General features: G+C 45.6%; 1 protein-coding gene across 1 annotated transcript in view; it reads right to left on the bottom strand.

Moving 5' to 3' along the window:
• The window catches only part of LOC145268719 (HAUS augmin-like complex subunit 4), a 63,729-nt gene that overhangs the window by 8,444 nt on the left and 42,901 nt on the right, over positions 1-12,384 (bottom strand). The window contains exon 6 of the mRNA XM_080124269.1: positions 1,429-1,568. Coding sequence (XP_079980395.1) covers positions 1,429-1,568 — 140 coding nt within the window. The remainder of the gene's footprint in view (positions 1-1,428; positions 1,569-12,384) is intronic.

Here is a 12,384-nt window from a genome sequence, read left to right as displayed (position 1 = left end):
GGGAATCCGATAAAACCGATAATTTGCATTATTCAGAATAATGTTAAGAAACTCGACTCTCCAAAAGTGTGGAAACTATATGAAAGATATTTAGGTAATTAATTTCTACTTCAGTCATGTAAATTTAGTTGAAAGAATACACACTCGTGCAGATTATTTTCGTCTCTTCACTCATGATAAAGGTGTTCACTCTTAGTATTAGCAGCAGCACTTTTCACAAACAGCAAAGATGAATGACAACATCATCGCAATGTTATGCTTGTTATAAAAGTATTTTAATGGAATATGCTCTGATGAACTCATAGCACTTGTACCCCCTTGACATACATACACCCAGCAAAATCTCTTCCCTTCACTATAGGAGTCCCTAAATGCTAAAATACTTTCTGCTCTAATAGATTCTTCTCTAGGATTGCTAGATTTTGCAATTCCCTCCCTGTTTATTGCTTCTTTGACTGTACTAACCTACAAAAGTTTAAAAGTAATGTGAACAAACATCTCACTGTTCAATTCTCCAAAGTTTCCTATTAGATAGGATTCCATATAGTAGCTCGTTATGTACAAGTGGCAATATGCCTTCAGGGTTCGTACAGATTTTCAAAGTTTTTCAAGGCTTTCTCCAGACAAAATTCAAGTTTTCAAAATAAATTTTGATATGTAAACAATAATATAATAAACTCAAAAACTTAATGGTTGACAAAAGCAAAAGTAATTTGCAATTAAATACAAAACAACATACCTGTCAACAATCATATTTACATTCCTTAATCGGCTGACCTACTTATATTTGACCAACCAAGCACGATTAAATGTTATTTTTCCCCATTGTAAATTGATCCACTCTGTGTTCATTTTACTTTTAAATTTTCAATTTCTGATATTGTGAATACAAGAGTTACGTCCCTTTATCACAAAACTACCCAATGTTGTTATATGGAAAATATCAGATAGTTTTGCAATAAAGGGACATAACTCTTGTATCTACAATAATATAATCTAATTTCAGCAGAATGTGTTTTGATTTTATTTTCAATATTTGAAAAATATTTTAAGCATTATTTCTCATTAATATTTAAATAATAATTTAATAGTATTTATTTCGACTTTATTTTTAATATTTCGACGCATTTTTACTGGGCATAAAGAATAAAAAATGTTTAGGCATTTTCAAGACATTTTCCATATTTTCAAGGTAATAATAGAAATATTTCAAGATAATATTAGAAATAAAGCCTTTTCAAGGCAAAAGTCAAATTCAAAGACCTTTCCAGCCTGTGCGAACCCTGGCGTTGTTTGAGGTGAAAAAGATAGAGAAAAAAGAAAATGGAAACATTCAGATAATTGCTTGGCTACCAGGACAGCTTTGCAGCGGGTGGGGGGGGGGTAAGAGAGGAGGAAGTGCTGCATCCGATGCAGTCAGTGACTAACCTGGTGGGTTTCCTGTTTTAAAAGTTTGCACTGTTTTTTCATCTGTTCCAGGCGTAACTCCTCCTGCTCCACCTGGTGGATATGGCTCTCAACAAGGGCAGGTAACTGGCATGCCTTTGCAGTGTCCAATTTTTCATTATCTACAAAAACAAATATCTTAAATGACATCAAACAATAACTTAAATACTAAACTACCTAGGAACGGATGGGTCAGAATTAGTCATAAATATTTTTAAATATTTAATAAAATATTTTCAAATTCCCCCAAAGCTTTGAAAGTTTCCAGAAAGCTTTTTGGTTATAGTCATCTAATGTACTTCCTAACTTCAAGTGTGTCTGCTACCGGAAGTGGTGACAAGAGAAATCTGTTCCTTCAGTATTTCTATTGTGAAGTGATTTATTGAAATAAAATATAAGAAAAGGACATTGTTGAAAAATACACAAAATAATTTTTTTTAATTCTATTTACTTTTACCAATAATTCTGGAGAGAGAAAAAAATAAAACTAATTTCAATAATTAAATTAAATTTTTAAACATGTTTTCAATAATTCTTTTCTCAAAAACAAAAAAACAAAAAAAGAGCACAAAAAGTTTTTTCAATAATTTAAAAAAAAAAAGAATAAAACTAATTTCAATAATTCTTAATTAATATAAGGTTTAAAAAGCTTCTCAATGATTTATTAAATAAAGAATGATCAGAAAAAAAAAAAAAAAAAAAAAAGGACATGCACAGGGAAGATAGAGGCATAAGAAAAAAAAAGTGAAGGAACTGATTTGTCTTATTACTGCTTCCCATAGCAGACACACAGGAAGTTAGCAAGTATGTTAGCTGACTATTACTATACTAGTGGGGGTACCCGGTGTTTGCCGGGTGTTTGTACGCTTGTGTGTGTAAGGGGGGGGGTAAAGAATAAGTGAAGTAATAACCCCGTTTCAATAATAAAAAAAAGAAACGATGTTGAACTTCTAAAAGAAATCGGAAAAACGTAAACAGAAAAAAAAAAATTAAACAAAACGAAATAAATCTGAAATGATGTATTATATTTTATTTAAAAAAAAAAAAAAAAAAAAAAAAAAAAGGAAAGAATACTTGTTTTGTTTTTTTAGTGTATAAACGTTGGGAAATAAATGGTAATTAAGCATGCGATGAGAAAGGGTGCCCACGTTTTATGCGATGAGAGAAGGTGCCCACATTTAATGCGATGAGAAAGGGTTCCCACGTTTTATGAAATGAGTAAGGGAGCCCACGTTTTATGCGATGAGAAAGGGTGCCCACGTTTTATGCGATGAGAAAGGGAGCCCACGTTTTATGCGATGAGAAAGGGAGCCCACGTTTTATGCGATGAGAAAGGGAGCCCACGTTTTATGCGATGAGAAAGGGAGCCCACGTTTTATGCGATGAGAAAGGGTGCCCACGTTTTATGCGATGAGAAAGGGAGCCCACGTTTTATGCGATGAGAAAGGGAGCCCACGTTTTATGCGATGAGAAAGGGTGCCCACGTTTTATGCGATGAGAAAGGGTGCCCACGTTTTATGCGATGAGAAAGGGTGCCCACGTTTTATGCGATGAGAAAGGTGCCCACGTTTTATGCGATGAGAAAGGTGCCCACGTTTTATGCGATGAGAAAGGGTGCCCACGTTTTATGCGATGAGAAAGGGTGCCCACGTTTTATGCGATGAGAAAGGGTGCCCACGTTTAATGCGATGAGAAAGGGTGCCCACGTTTAATGCGATGAGAAAGGGTGCCCACGTTTAATGCGATGAGAAAGGGTGCCCACGTTTTATGCGATGAGAAAAGGTGCCCACGTTTTATGCGATGAGAAAGGTGCCCACGTTTTATGCGATGAGAAAGGTGCCCACGTTTTATGCGCTGAGAAAGGGTGCCCACGTTTTATGCGATGAGAAAGGGTGCCCACGTTTAATGCGATGAGAAAGGGTGCCCACGTTTAATGCGATGAGAAAGGGTGCCCACGTTTTATGCGATGAGAAAAGGTGCCCACGTTTTATGCGATGAGAAAGGGTGCCCACGTTTTATGCGATGAGAAAGGGTGCCCACGTTTTATGCGATGAGAAAGGGTGCCCACGTTTAATGCGATGAGAAAGGGAGCCCACGTTTTATGCGATGAGAAAGGGAGCCCACGTTTTATGCGATGAGAAAGGGTGCCCACGTTTTATGCGATGAGAAAGGGAGCCCACGTTTTATGCGATGAGAAAGGGTGCCCACGTTTTATGCGATGAGAAAGGGTGCCCACGTTTTATGCGATGAGAAAGGGTGCCCACGTTTTATGCGATGAGAAAGGGTGCCCACGTTTTATGCGATGAGAAAGGGTGCCCACGTTTTATGCGATGAGAAAGGGAGCCCACGTTTTATGCGATGAGAAAGGGTGCCCACGTTTTATGCGATGAGAAACGGTGCCCACGTTTTATGCGATGAGAAAAGGTGCCCACGTTTAATGCGATGAGAAAGGGTGCCCACGTTTAATGCGATGAGAAAGGGTGCCCACGTTTTATGCGATGAGAAAGGTGCCCACGTTTTATGCGATGAGAAAGGTGCCCACGTTTTATGCGATGAGAAAGGGTGCCCACGTTTTATGCGATGAGAAAGGGTGCCCACGTTTTATGCGATGAGAAAAGGTGCCCACGTTTAATGCGATGAGAAAAGGTGCCCACGTTTAATGCGATGAGAAAGGGTGCCCACGTTTTATGCGATGAGAAAGGTGCCCACGTTTTATGCGATGAGAAAGGTGCCCACGTTTTATGCGATGAGAAAGGTGCCCACGTTTTATGCGATGAGAAAGGGTGCCCACGTTTTATGCGATGAGAAAGGGTGCCCACGTTTTATGCGATGAGAAAGGGTGCCCACGTTTTATGCGATAAGAAAGGGTGCCCACGTTTTATGCGATGAGAAAAATTGCCCACGTTTTATGCGATGAGAAAGGGTGCCCACGTTTAATGCGATGAGAAAGGGTGCCCACGTTTTATGCGATGAGAAAGGGTGCCCACGTTTTATGCGATGAGAAAGGGTGCCCACGTTTTATGCGATGAGAAAGGGTGCCCACGTTTTATGCGATGAGAAAGGGTGCCCACGTTTTATGCGATGAGAAAGGGTGCCCACGTTTTATGCGATGAGAAAAGGTGCCCACGTTTAATGCGATGAGAAAAGGTGCCCACGTTTAATGCGATGAGAAAGGGAGCCCACGTTTTATGCGATGAGAAAAGGTGCCCACGTTTAATGCGATGAGAAAGGGTGCCCACGTTTTATGCGATGAGAAAGGGAGCCCACGTTTTATGCGATGAGAAAGGGTGCCCACGTTTTATGCGATGAGAAAAGGTGCCCACGTTTTATGCGATGAGAAAAGGTGCCCACGTTTAATGCGATGAGAAAGGGTGCCCACGTTTTATGCGATGAGAAAGGGTGCCCACGTTTTATGCGATGAGAAAGGGTGCCCACGTTTTATGCGATGAGAAAGGGTGCCCACGTTTTATGCGATGAGAAAGGGTGCCCACGTTTTATGCGATGAGAAAGGGTGCCCACGTTTTATGCGATGAGAAAGGGAGCCCACGTTTTATGCGATGAGAAAGGGTGCCCACGTTTTATGCGATGAGAAAAGGTGACCACGTTTTATGCGATGAGAAAAGGTGCCCACGTTTTATGCGATGAGAAAGGGTGCCCACGTTTTATGCGATGAGAAAGGGTGCCCACGTTTTATGCGATGAGAAAGGGTGCCCACGTTTTATGCGATGAGAAAGGGTGCCCACGTTTTATGCGATGAGAAAGGGTGCCCACGTTTTATGCGATGAGAAAGGGTGCCCACGTTTTATGCGATGAGAAAGGGAGCCCACGTTTTATGCGATGAGAAAGGGAGCCCACGTTTTATGCGATGAGAAAGGGAGCCCACGTTTTATGCGATGAGAAAGGGAGCCCACGTTTTATGCGATGAGAAAGGGAGCCCACGTTTTATGCGATGAGAAAAGGTGCCCACGTTTAATGCGATGAGAAAGGGAGCCCACGTTTTATGCGATGAGAAAAGGTGCCCACGTTTTATGCGATGAGAAAGGGAGCCCACGTTTTATGCGATGAGAAAGGGTGCCCACGTTTTATGCGATGAGAAAGGGTGCCCACGTTTTATGCGCCGAGAAAGGGTGCCCACGTTTAATGCGATGAGAAAGGGTGCCCACGTTTTATGCGATGAGAAAAGGTGCCAACGTTTTATGCGATGAGAAAGGGTGCCCACGTTTTATGCGATGAGAAAAGGTGCCCACGTTTAATGCGATGAGAAAGGGAGCCCACGTTTTATGCGATGAGAAAGGGAGCCCACGTTTTATGCGATGAGAAAGGGCGCCCACGTTTTATGCGATGAGAAAGGGAGCCCACGTTTTATGCGATGAGAAAGGGAGCCCACGTTTTATGCGATGAGAAAGGGTGCCCACGTTTTATGCGATGAGAAAGGGTGCCCACGTTTTATGCGATGAGAAAGGGTGCCCACGTTTTATGCGATGAGAAAGGGTGCCCACGTTTTATGCGATGAGAAAGGGTGCCCACGTTTTATGCGATGAGAAAAGGTGCCCACGTTTTATGCGATGAGAAAGGGTGCCCACGTTTTATGCGATCAGAAAGGGAGCCCACGTTTTATGCGATCAGAAAGGGAGCCCACGTTTTATGCGATGAGAAAGGGAGCCCACGTTTTATGCGATGAGAAAGGGTGCCCACGTTTTATGCGATGAGAAAGGGTGCCCACGTTTTATGCGATGAGAAAGGGAGCCCACGTTTTATGCGATGAGAAAGGGTGCCCACGTTTTATGCGATGAGAAAGGGTGCCCACGTTTTATGCGATGAGAAAGGGTGCCCACGTTTTATGCGATGAGAAAGGGTGCCCACGTTTTATGCGATGAGAAAGGGTGCCCACGTTTTATGCGATGAGAAAGGGTGCCCACGTTTTATGCGATGAGAAAGGGTGCCCACGTTTTATGCGATGAGAAAGGGTGCCCACGTTTTATGCGATGAGAAAGGTGCCCACGTTTTATGCGATGAGAAAGGTGCCCACGTTTTATGCGATGAGAAAGGGTGCCCACGTTTTATGCGATGAGAAAGGTGTCCACGTTTTATGCGATGAGAAAGGGTGCCCACGTTTTATGCGATGAGAAAGGGTGCCCACGTTTTATGCGATTAGAAAGGGTGCCCACGTTTTATGCGATGAGAAAGGGAGCCCACGTTTTATGCGATGAGAAAGGGAGCCCACGTTTTATGCGATGAGAAAGGGAGCCCACGTTTTATGCGCCGAGAAAGGTGCCCACGTTTTATGCGCCGAGAAAGGTGCCCACGTTTTATGCGCCGAGAAAGGGTGCCCACGTTTAATGCGATGAGAAAGGGTGCCCACGTTTTATGCGATGAGAAAAGGTGCCCACGTTTTATGCGATGAGAAAAGGTGCCCACGTTTTATGCGATGAGAAAGGTGCCCACGTTTTATGCGATGAGAAAAGGTGCCCACGTTTAATGCGATGAGAAAGGGAGCCCACGTTTTATGCGATGAGAAAGGGAGCCCACGTTTTATGCGATGAGAAAAGGTGCCAACGTTTTATGCGATGAGAAAGGGAGCCCACGTTTTATGCGATGAGAAAGGGTGCCCACGTTTTATGCGATGAGAAAGGGTGCCCACGTTTTATGCGATGAGAAAGGGTGCCCACGTTTTATGCGACGAGAAAGGGTGCCCACGTTTTATGCGCCGAGAAAGGGTGCCCACGTTTTATGCGCCGAGAAAGGGTGCCCACGTTTTATGCGCCGAGAAAGGGTGCCCACGTTTAATGCGATGAGAAAGGGAGCCCACGTTTTATGCGATGAGAAAAGGTGCCCACGTTTAATGCGATGAGAAAGGGTGCCCACGTTTTATGCGATGAGAAAGGGAGCCCACGTTTTATGCGATGAGAAAGGGTGCCCACGTTTTATGCGATGAGAAAGGGTGCCCACGTTTAATGCGATGAGAAAGGGTGCCCACGTTTTATGCGATGAGAAAGGGTGCCCACGTTTTATGCGATGAGAAAGGGTGCCCACGTTTTATGCGATGAGAAAGGGTGCCCACGTTTTATGCGATGAGAAAGTGTGCCCACGTTTTATGCGATGAGAAAGGGTGCCCACGTTTTATGCGATGAGAAAGGGAGCCCACGTTTTATGCGATGAGAAAGGGAGCCCACGTTTTATGCGATGAGAAAGGGAGCCCACGTTTTATGCGATGAGAAAGGGAGCCCACGTTTTATGCGATGAGAAAGGGAGCCCACGTTTTATGCGATGAGAAAGGGAGCCCACGTTTTATGCGATGAGAAAGGGAGCCCACGTTTTATGCGATGAGAAAGGGAGCCCACGTTTTATGCGATGAGAAAGGGAGCCCACGTTTTATGCGATGAGAAAGGGAGCCCACGTTTTATGCGATGAGAAAGGGAGCCCACGTTTTATGCGATGAGAAAGGGAGCCCACGTTTTATGCGATGAGAAAGGGTGCCCACGTTTTATGCGATGAGAAAGGGAGCCCACGTTTTATGCGATGAGAAAGGGAGCCCACGTTTTATGCGCCGAGAAAGGGAGCCCACGTTTTATGCGCCGAGAAAGGTGCCCACGTTTTATGCGCCGAGAAAGGGTGCCCACGTTTTATGCGATGAGAAAGGGAGCCCACGTTTTATGCGATGAGAAAGGTGCCCACGTTTTATGCGATGAGAAAGGTGCCCACGTTTTATGCGATGAGAAAGGGAGCCCACGTTTTATGCGATGAGAAAGAGAGCCCACGTTTTATGCGATGAGAAAGGGAGCCCACGTTTTATGCGATGAGAAAGGGAGCCCACGTTTTATGCGATGAGAAAGGGAGCCAACGTTTTATGCGATGAGAAAGGGAGCCCACGTTTTATGCGATGAGAAAGGGAGCCCACGTTTTATGCGATGAGAAAGGGAGCCCACGTTTTATGCGATGAGAAAGGGAGCCCACGTTTTATGCGATGAGAAAGGGTGCCCACGTTTTATGCGATGAGAAAGGGAGCCCACGTTTTATGCGATGAGAAAGGGAGCCCACGTTTTATGCGCCGAGAAAGGTGCCCACGTTTTATGCGCCGAGAAAGGGTGCCCACGTTTTATGCGATGAGAAAGGGAGCCCACGTTTTATGCGATGAGAAAGGGTGCCCACGTTTTATGCGATGAGAAAGGTGCCCACGTTTTATGCGATGAGAAAGGTGCCCACGTTTTATGCGATGAGAAAGGGTGCCCACGTTTTATGCGATGAGAAAGGGAGCCCACGTTTTATGCGCCGAGAAAGGGAGCCCACGTTTTATGCGCCGAGAAAGGGAGCCCACGTTTTATGTGCCGAGAAAGGTGCCCACGTTTTATGCGCCGAGAAAGGGTGCCCACGTTTTATGCGATGAGAAAGGGAGCCCACGTTTTATGCGATGAGAAAGGTGCCCACGTTTTATGCGATGAGAAAGGTGCCCACGTTTTATGCGATGAGAAAGGGAGCCCACGTTTTATGCGATGAGAAAGGGAGCCCACGTTTTATGCGATGAGAAAGGGAGCCCACGTTTTATGCGATGAGAAAGGGAGCCCACGTTTTATGCGATGAGAAAGGGAGCCCACGTTTTATGCGATGAGAAAGGGTGCCCACGTTTTATGCGATGAGAAAGGGAGCCCACGTTTTATGCGATGAGAAAGGGTGCCCACGTTTTATGCGATGAGAAAGGGTGCCCACGTTTTATGCGATGAGAAAGGGTGCCCACGTTTTATGCGATGAGAAAGGGAGCCCACGTTTTATGCGATGAGAAAGGGTGCCCACGTTTTATGCGATGAGAAAGGGTGCCCACGTTTTATGCGATGAGAAAAGGTGCCCACGTTTAATGCGATGAGAAAGGGTGCCCACGTTTTATGCGATGAGAAAGGTGCCCACGTTTTATGCGATGAGAAAGGGTGCCCACGTTTTATGCGATGAGAAAGGGTGCCCACGTTTAATGCGATGAGAAAGGGTGCCCACGTTTTATGCGATGAGAAAAGGTGCCCACGTTTTATGCGATGAGAAAGGGAGCCCACGTTTTATGAGATGAGAAAGGGTGCCCACGTTTTATGCGATGAGAAAGGGAGCCCACGTTTTATGCGATGAGAAAGGGAGCCCACGTTTTATGCGATGAGAAAGGGTGCCCACGTTTTATGCGATGAGAAAGGGTGCCCACGTTTTATGCGATGAGAAAGGTGCCCACGTTTTATGCGATGAGAAAGGGTGCCCACGTTTTATGCGATGAGAAAGGGCGCCCACGTTTTATGCGATGAGAAAGGGAGCCCACGTTTTATGCGATGAGAAAGGGTGCCCACGTTTTATGCAATGAGAAAGGTGCCCACGTTTTATGCGATGAGAAAGGGTGCCCACGTTTTATGCGATGAGAAAGGGTGCCCACGTTTTATGCGATGAGAAAGGGTGCCCACGTTTAATGCGATGAGAAAGGGTGCCCACGTTTAATGCGATGAGAAAGGGTGCCCACGTTTAATGCGATGAGAAAGGGTGCCCACGTTTTATGCGATGAGAAAAGGTGCCCACGTTTTATGCGATGAGAAAGGTGCCCACGTTTTATGCGATGAGAAAGGGTGCCCACGTTTTATGCGATGAGAAAGGGTGCCCACGTTTAATGCGATGAGAAAGGGTGCCCACGTTTTATGCGATGAGAAAAGGTGCCCACGTTTTATGCGATGAGAAAGTGTGCCCACGTTTTATGCGATGAGAAAGTGTGCCCACGTTTTATGCGATGAGAAAGGGTGCCCACGTTTTATGCGATGAGAAAGGGTGCCCACGTTTAATGCGATGAGAAAGGGAGCCCACGTTTTATGCGATGAGAAAGGGAGCCCACGTTTTATGCGATGAGAAAGGGAGCCCACGTTTTATGCGATGAGAAAGGGTGCCCACGTTTTATGCGATGAGAAAGGGAGCCCACGTTTTATGCGATGAGAAAGGGTGCCCACGTTTTATGCGATGAGAAAGGGTGCCCACGTTTTATGCGATGAGAAAGGGTGCCCACGTTTTATGCGATGAGAAAGGGTGCCCACGTTTTATGCGATGAGAAAGGGTGCCCACGTTTTATGCGATGAGAAAGGGAGCCCACGTTTTATGCGATGAGAAAGGGTGCCCACGTTTTATGCGATGAGAAACGGTGCCCACGTTTTATGCGATGAGAAAAGGTGCCCACGTTTTATGCGATGAGAAAAGGTGCCCACGTTTAATGCGATGAGAAAGGGTGCCCACGTTTAATGCGATGAGAAAGGGTGCCCACGTTTTATGCGATGAGAAAGGTGCCCACGTTTTATGCGATGAGAAAGGCTGCCCACGTTTCATGCGATGAGAAAGGATGCCCACGTTTTATGCGATGAGAAAGGGTGCCCACGTTTTATGCGATGAGAAAGGGTGCCCACGTTTAATGCGATGAGAAAGGGTGCCCACGTTTAATGCGATGAGAAAGGGTGCCCACGTTTTATGCGATGAGAAAGGTGCCCACGTTTTATGCGATGAGAAAGGGTGCCCACGTTTTATGCGATGAGAAAGGGTGCCCACGTTTTATGCGATAAGAAAGGGTGCCCACGTTTTATGCGATGAGAAAAATTGCCCACGTTTTATGCGATGAGAAAGGGTGCCCACGTTTAATGCGATGAGAAAGGGTGCCCACGTTTTATGCGATGAGAAAGGGTGCCCACGTTTTATGCGATGAGAAAGGGTGCCCACGTTTTATGCGATGAGAAAGGGTGCCCACGTTTTATGCGATGAGAAAGGGTGCCCACGTTTTATGCGATGAGAAAGGGTGCCCACGTTTTATGCGATGAGAAAGGGTGCCCACGTTTTATGCGATGAGAAAAGGTGCCCACGTTTAATGCGATGAGAAAAGGTGCCCACGTTTAATGCGATGAGAAAGGGAGCCCACGTTTTATGCGATGAGAAAAGGTGCCCACGTTTAATGCGATGAGAAAGGGTGCCCACGTTTTATGCGATGAGAAAGGGAGCCCACGTTTTATGCGATGAGAAAGGGTGCCCACGTTTTATGCGATGAGAAAAGGTGCCCACGTTTTATGCGATGAGAAAAGGTGCCCACGTTTAATGCGATGAGAAAGGGTGCCCACGTTTTATGCGATGAGAAAGGGTGCCCACGTTTTATGCGATGAGAAAGGGTGCCCACGTTTTATGCGATGAGAAAGGGTGCCCACGTTTTATGCGATGAGAAAGGGTGCCCACGTTTTATGCGATGAGAAAGGGTGCCCACGTTTTATGCGATGAGAAAGGGAGCCCACGTTTTATGCGATGAGAAAGGGTGTCCACGTTTTATGCGATGAGAAAAGGTGACCACGTTTTATGCGATGAGAAAAGGTGCCCACGTTTTATGCGATGAGAAAGGGTGCCCACGTTTTATGCGATGAGAAAGGGTGCCCACGTTTTATGCGATGAGAAAGGGTGCCCACGTTTTATGCGATGAGAAAGGGTGCCCACGTTTTATGCGATGAGAAAGGGTGCCCACGTTTTATGCGATGAGAAAGGGTGCCCACGTTTTATGCGATGAGAAAGGGTGCCCACGTTTTATGCGATGAGAAAGGGAGCCCACGTTTTATGCGATGAGAAAGGGAGCCCACGTTTTATGCGATGAGAAAGGGAGCCCACGTTTTATGCGATGAGAAAGGGAGCCCACGTTTTATGCGATGAGAAAGGGAGCCCACGTTTTATGCGATGAGAAAAGGTGCCCACGTTTAATGCGATGAGAAAGGGAGCCCACGTTTTATGCGATGAGAAAAGGTGCCCACGTTTTATGCGATGAGAAAGGGAGCCCACGTTTTATGCGATGAGAAAGGGTGCCCACGTTTTATGCGATGAGAAAGGGTGCCCACGTTTTATGCGCCGAGAAAGGGTGCCCACGTTTAATGCGATGAGAAAGGGTGCCCACGTTTTATGCGATGAGAAAAG

This window comes from Euprymna scolopes, chromosome 44 (assembly GCF_053919585.1).
Source record: "Euprymna scolopes isolate OS-2025 chromosome 44, ASM5391958v1, whole genome shotgun sequence".
Lineage (NCBI taxonomy): Eukaryota > Metazoa > Mollusca > Cephalopoda > Sepiida > Sepiolidae > Euprymna > Euprymna scolopes.
Note: the sequence above shows the minus strand (reverse complement) of the source record. Positions and strands in the feature narration are given on the sequence as shown.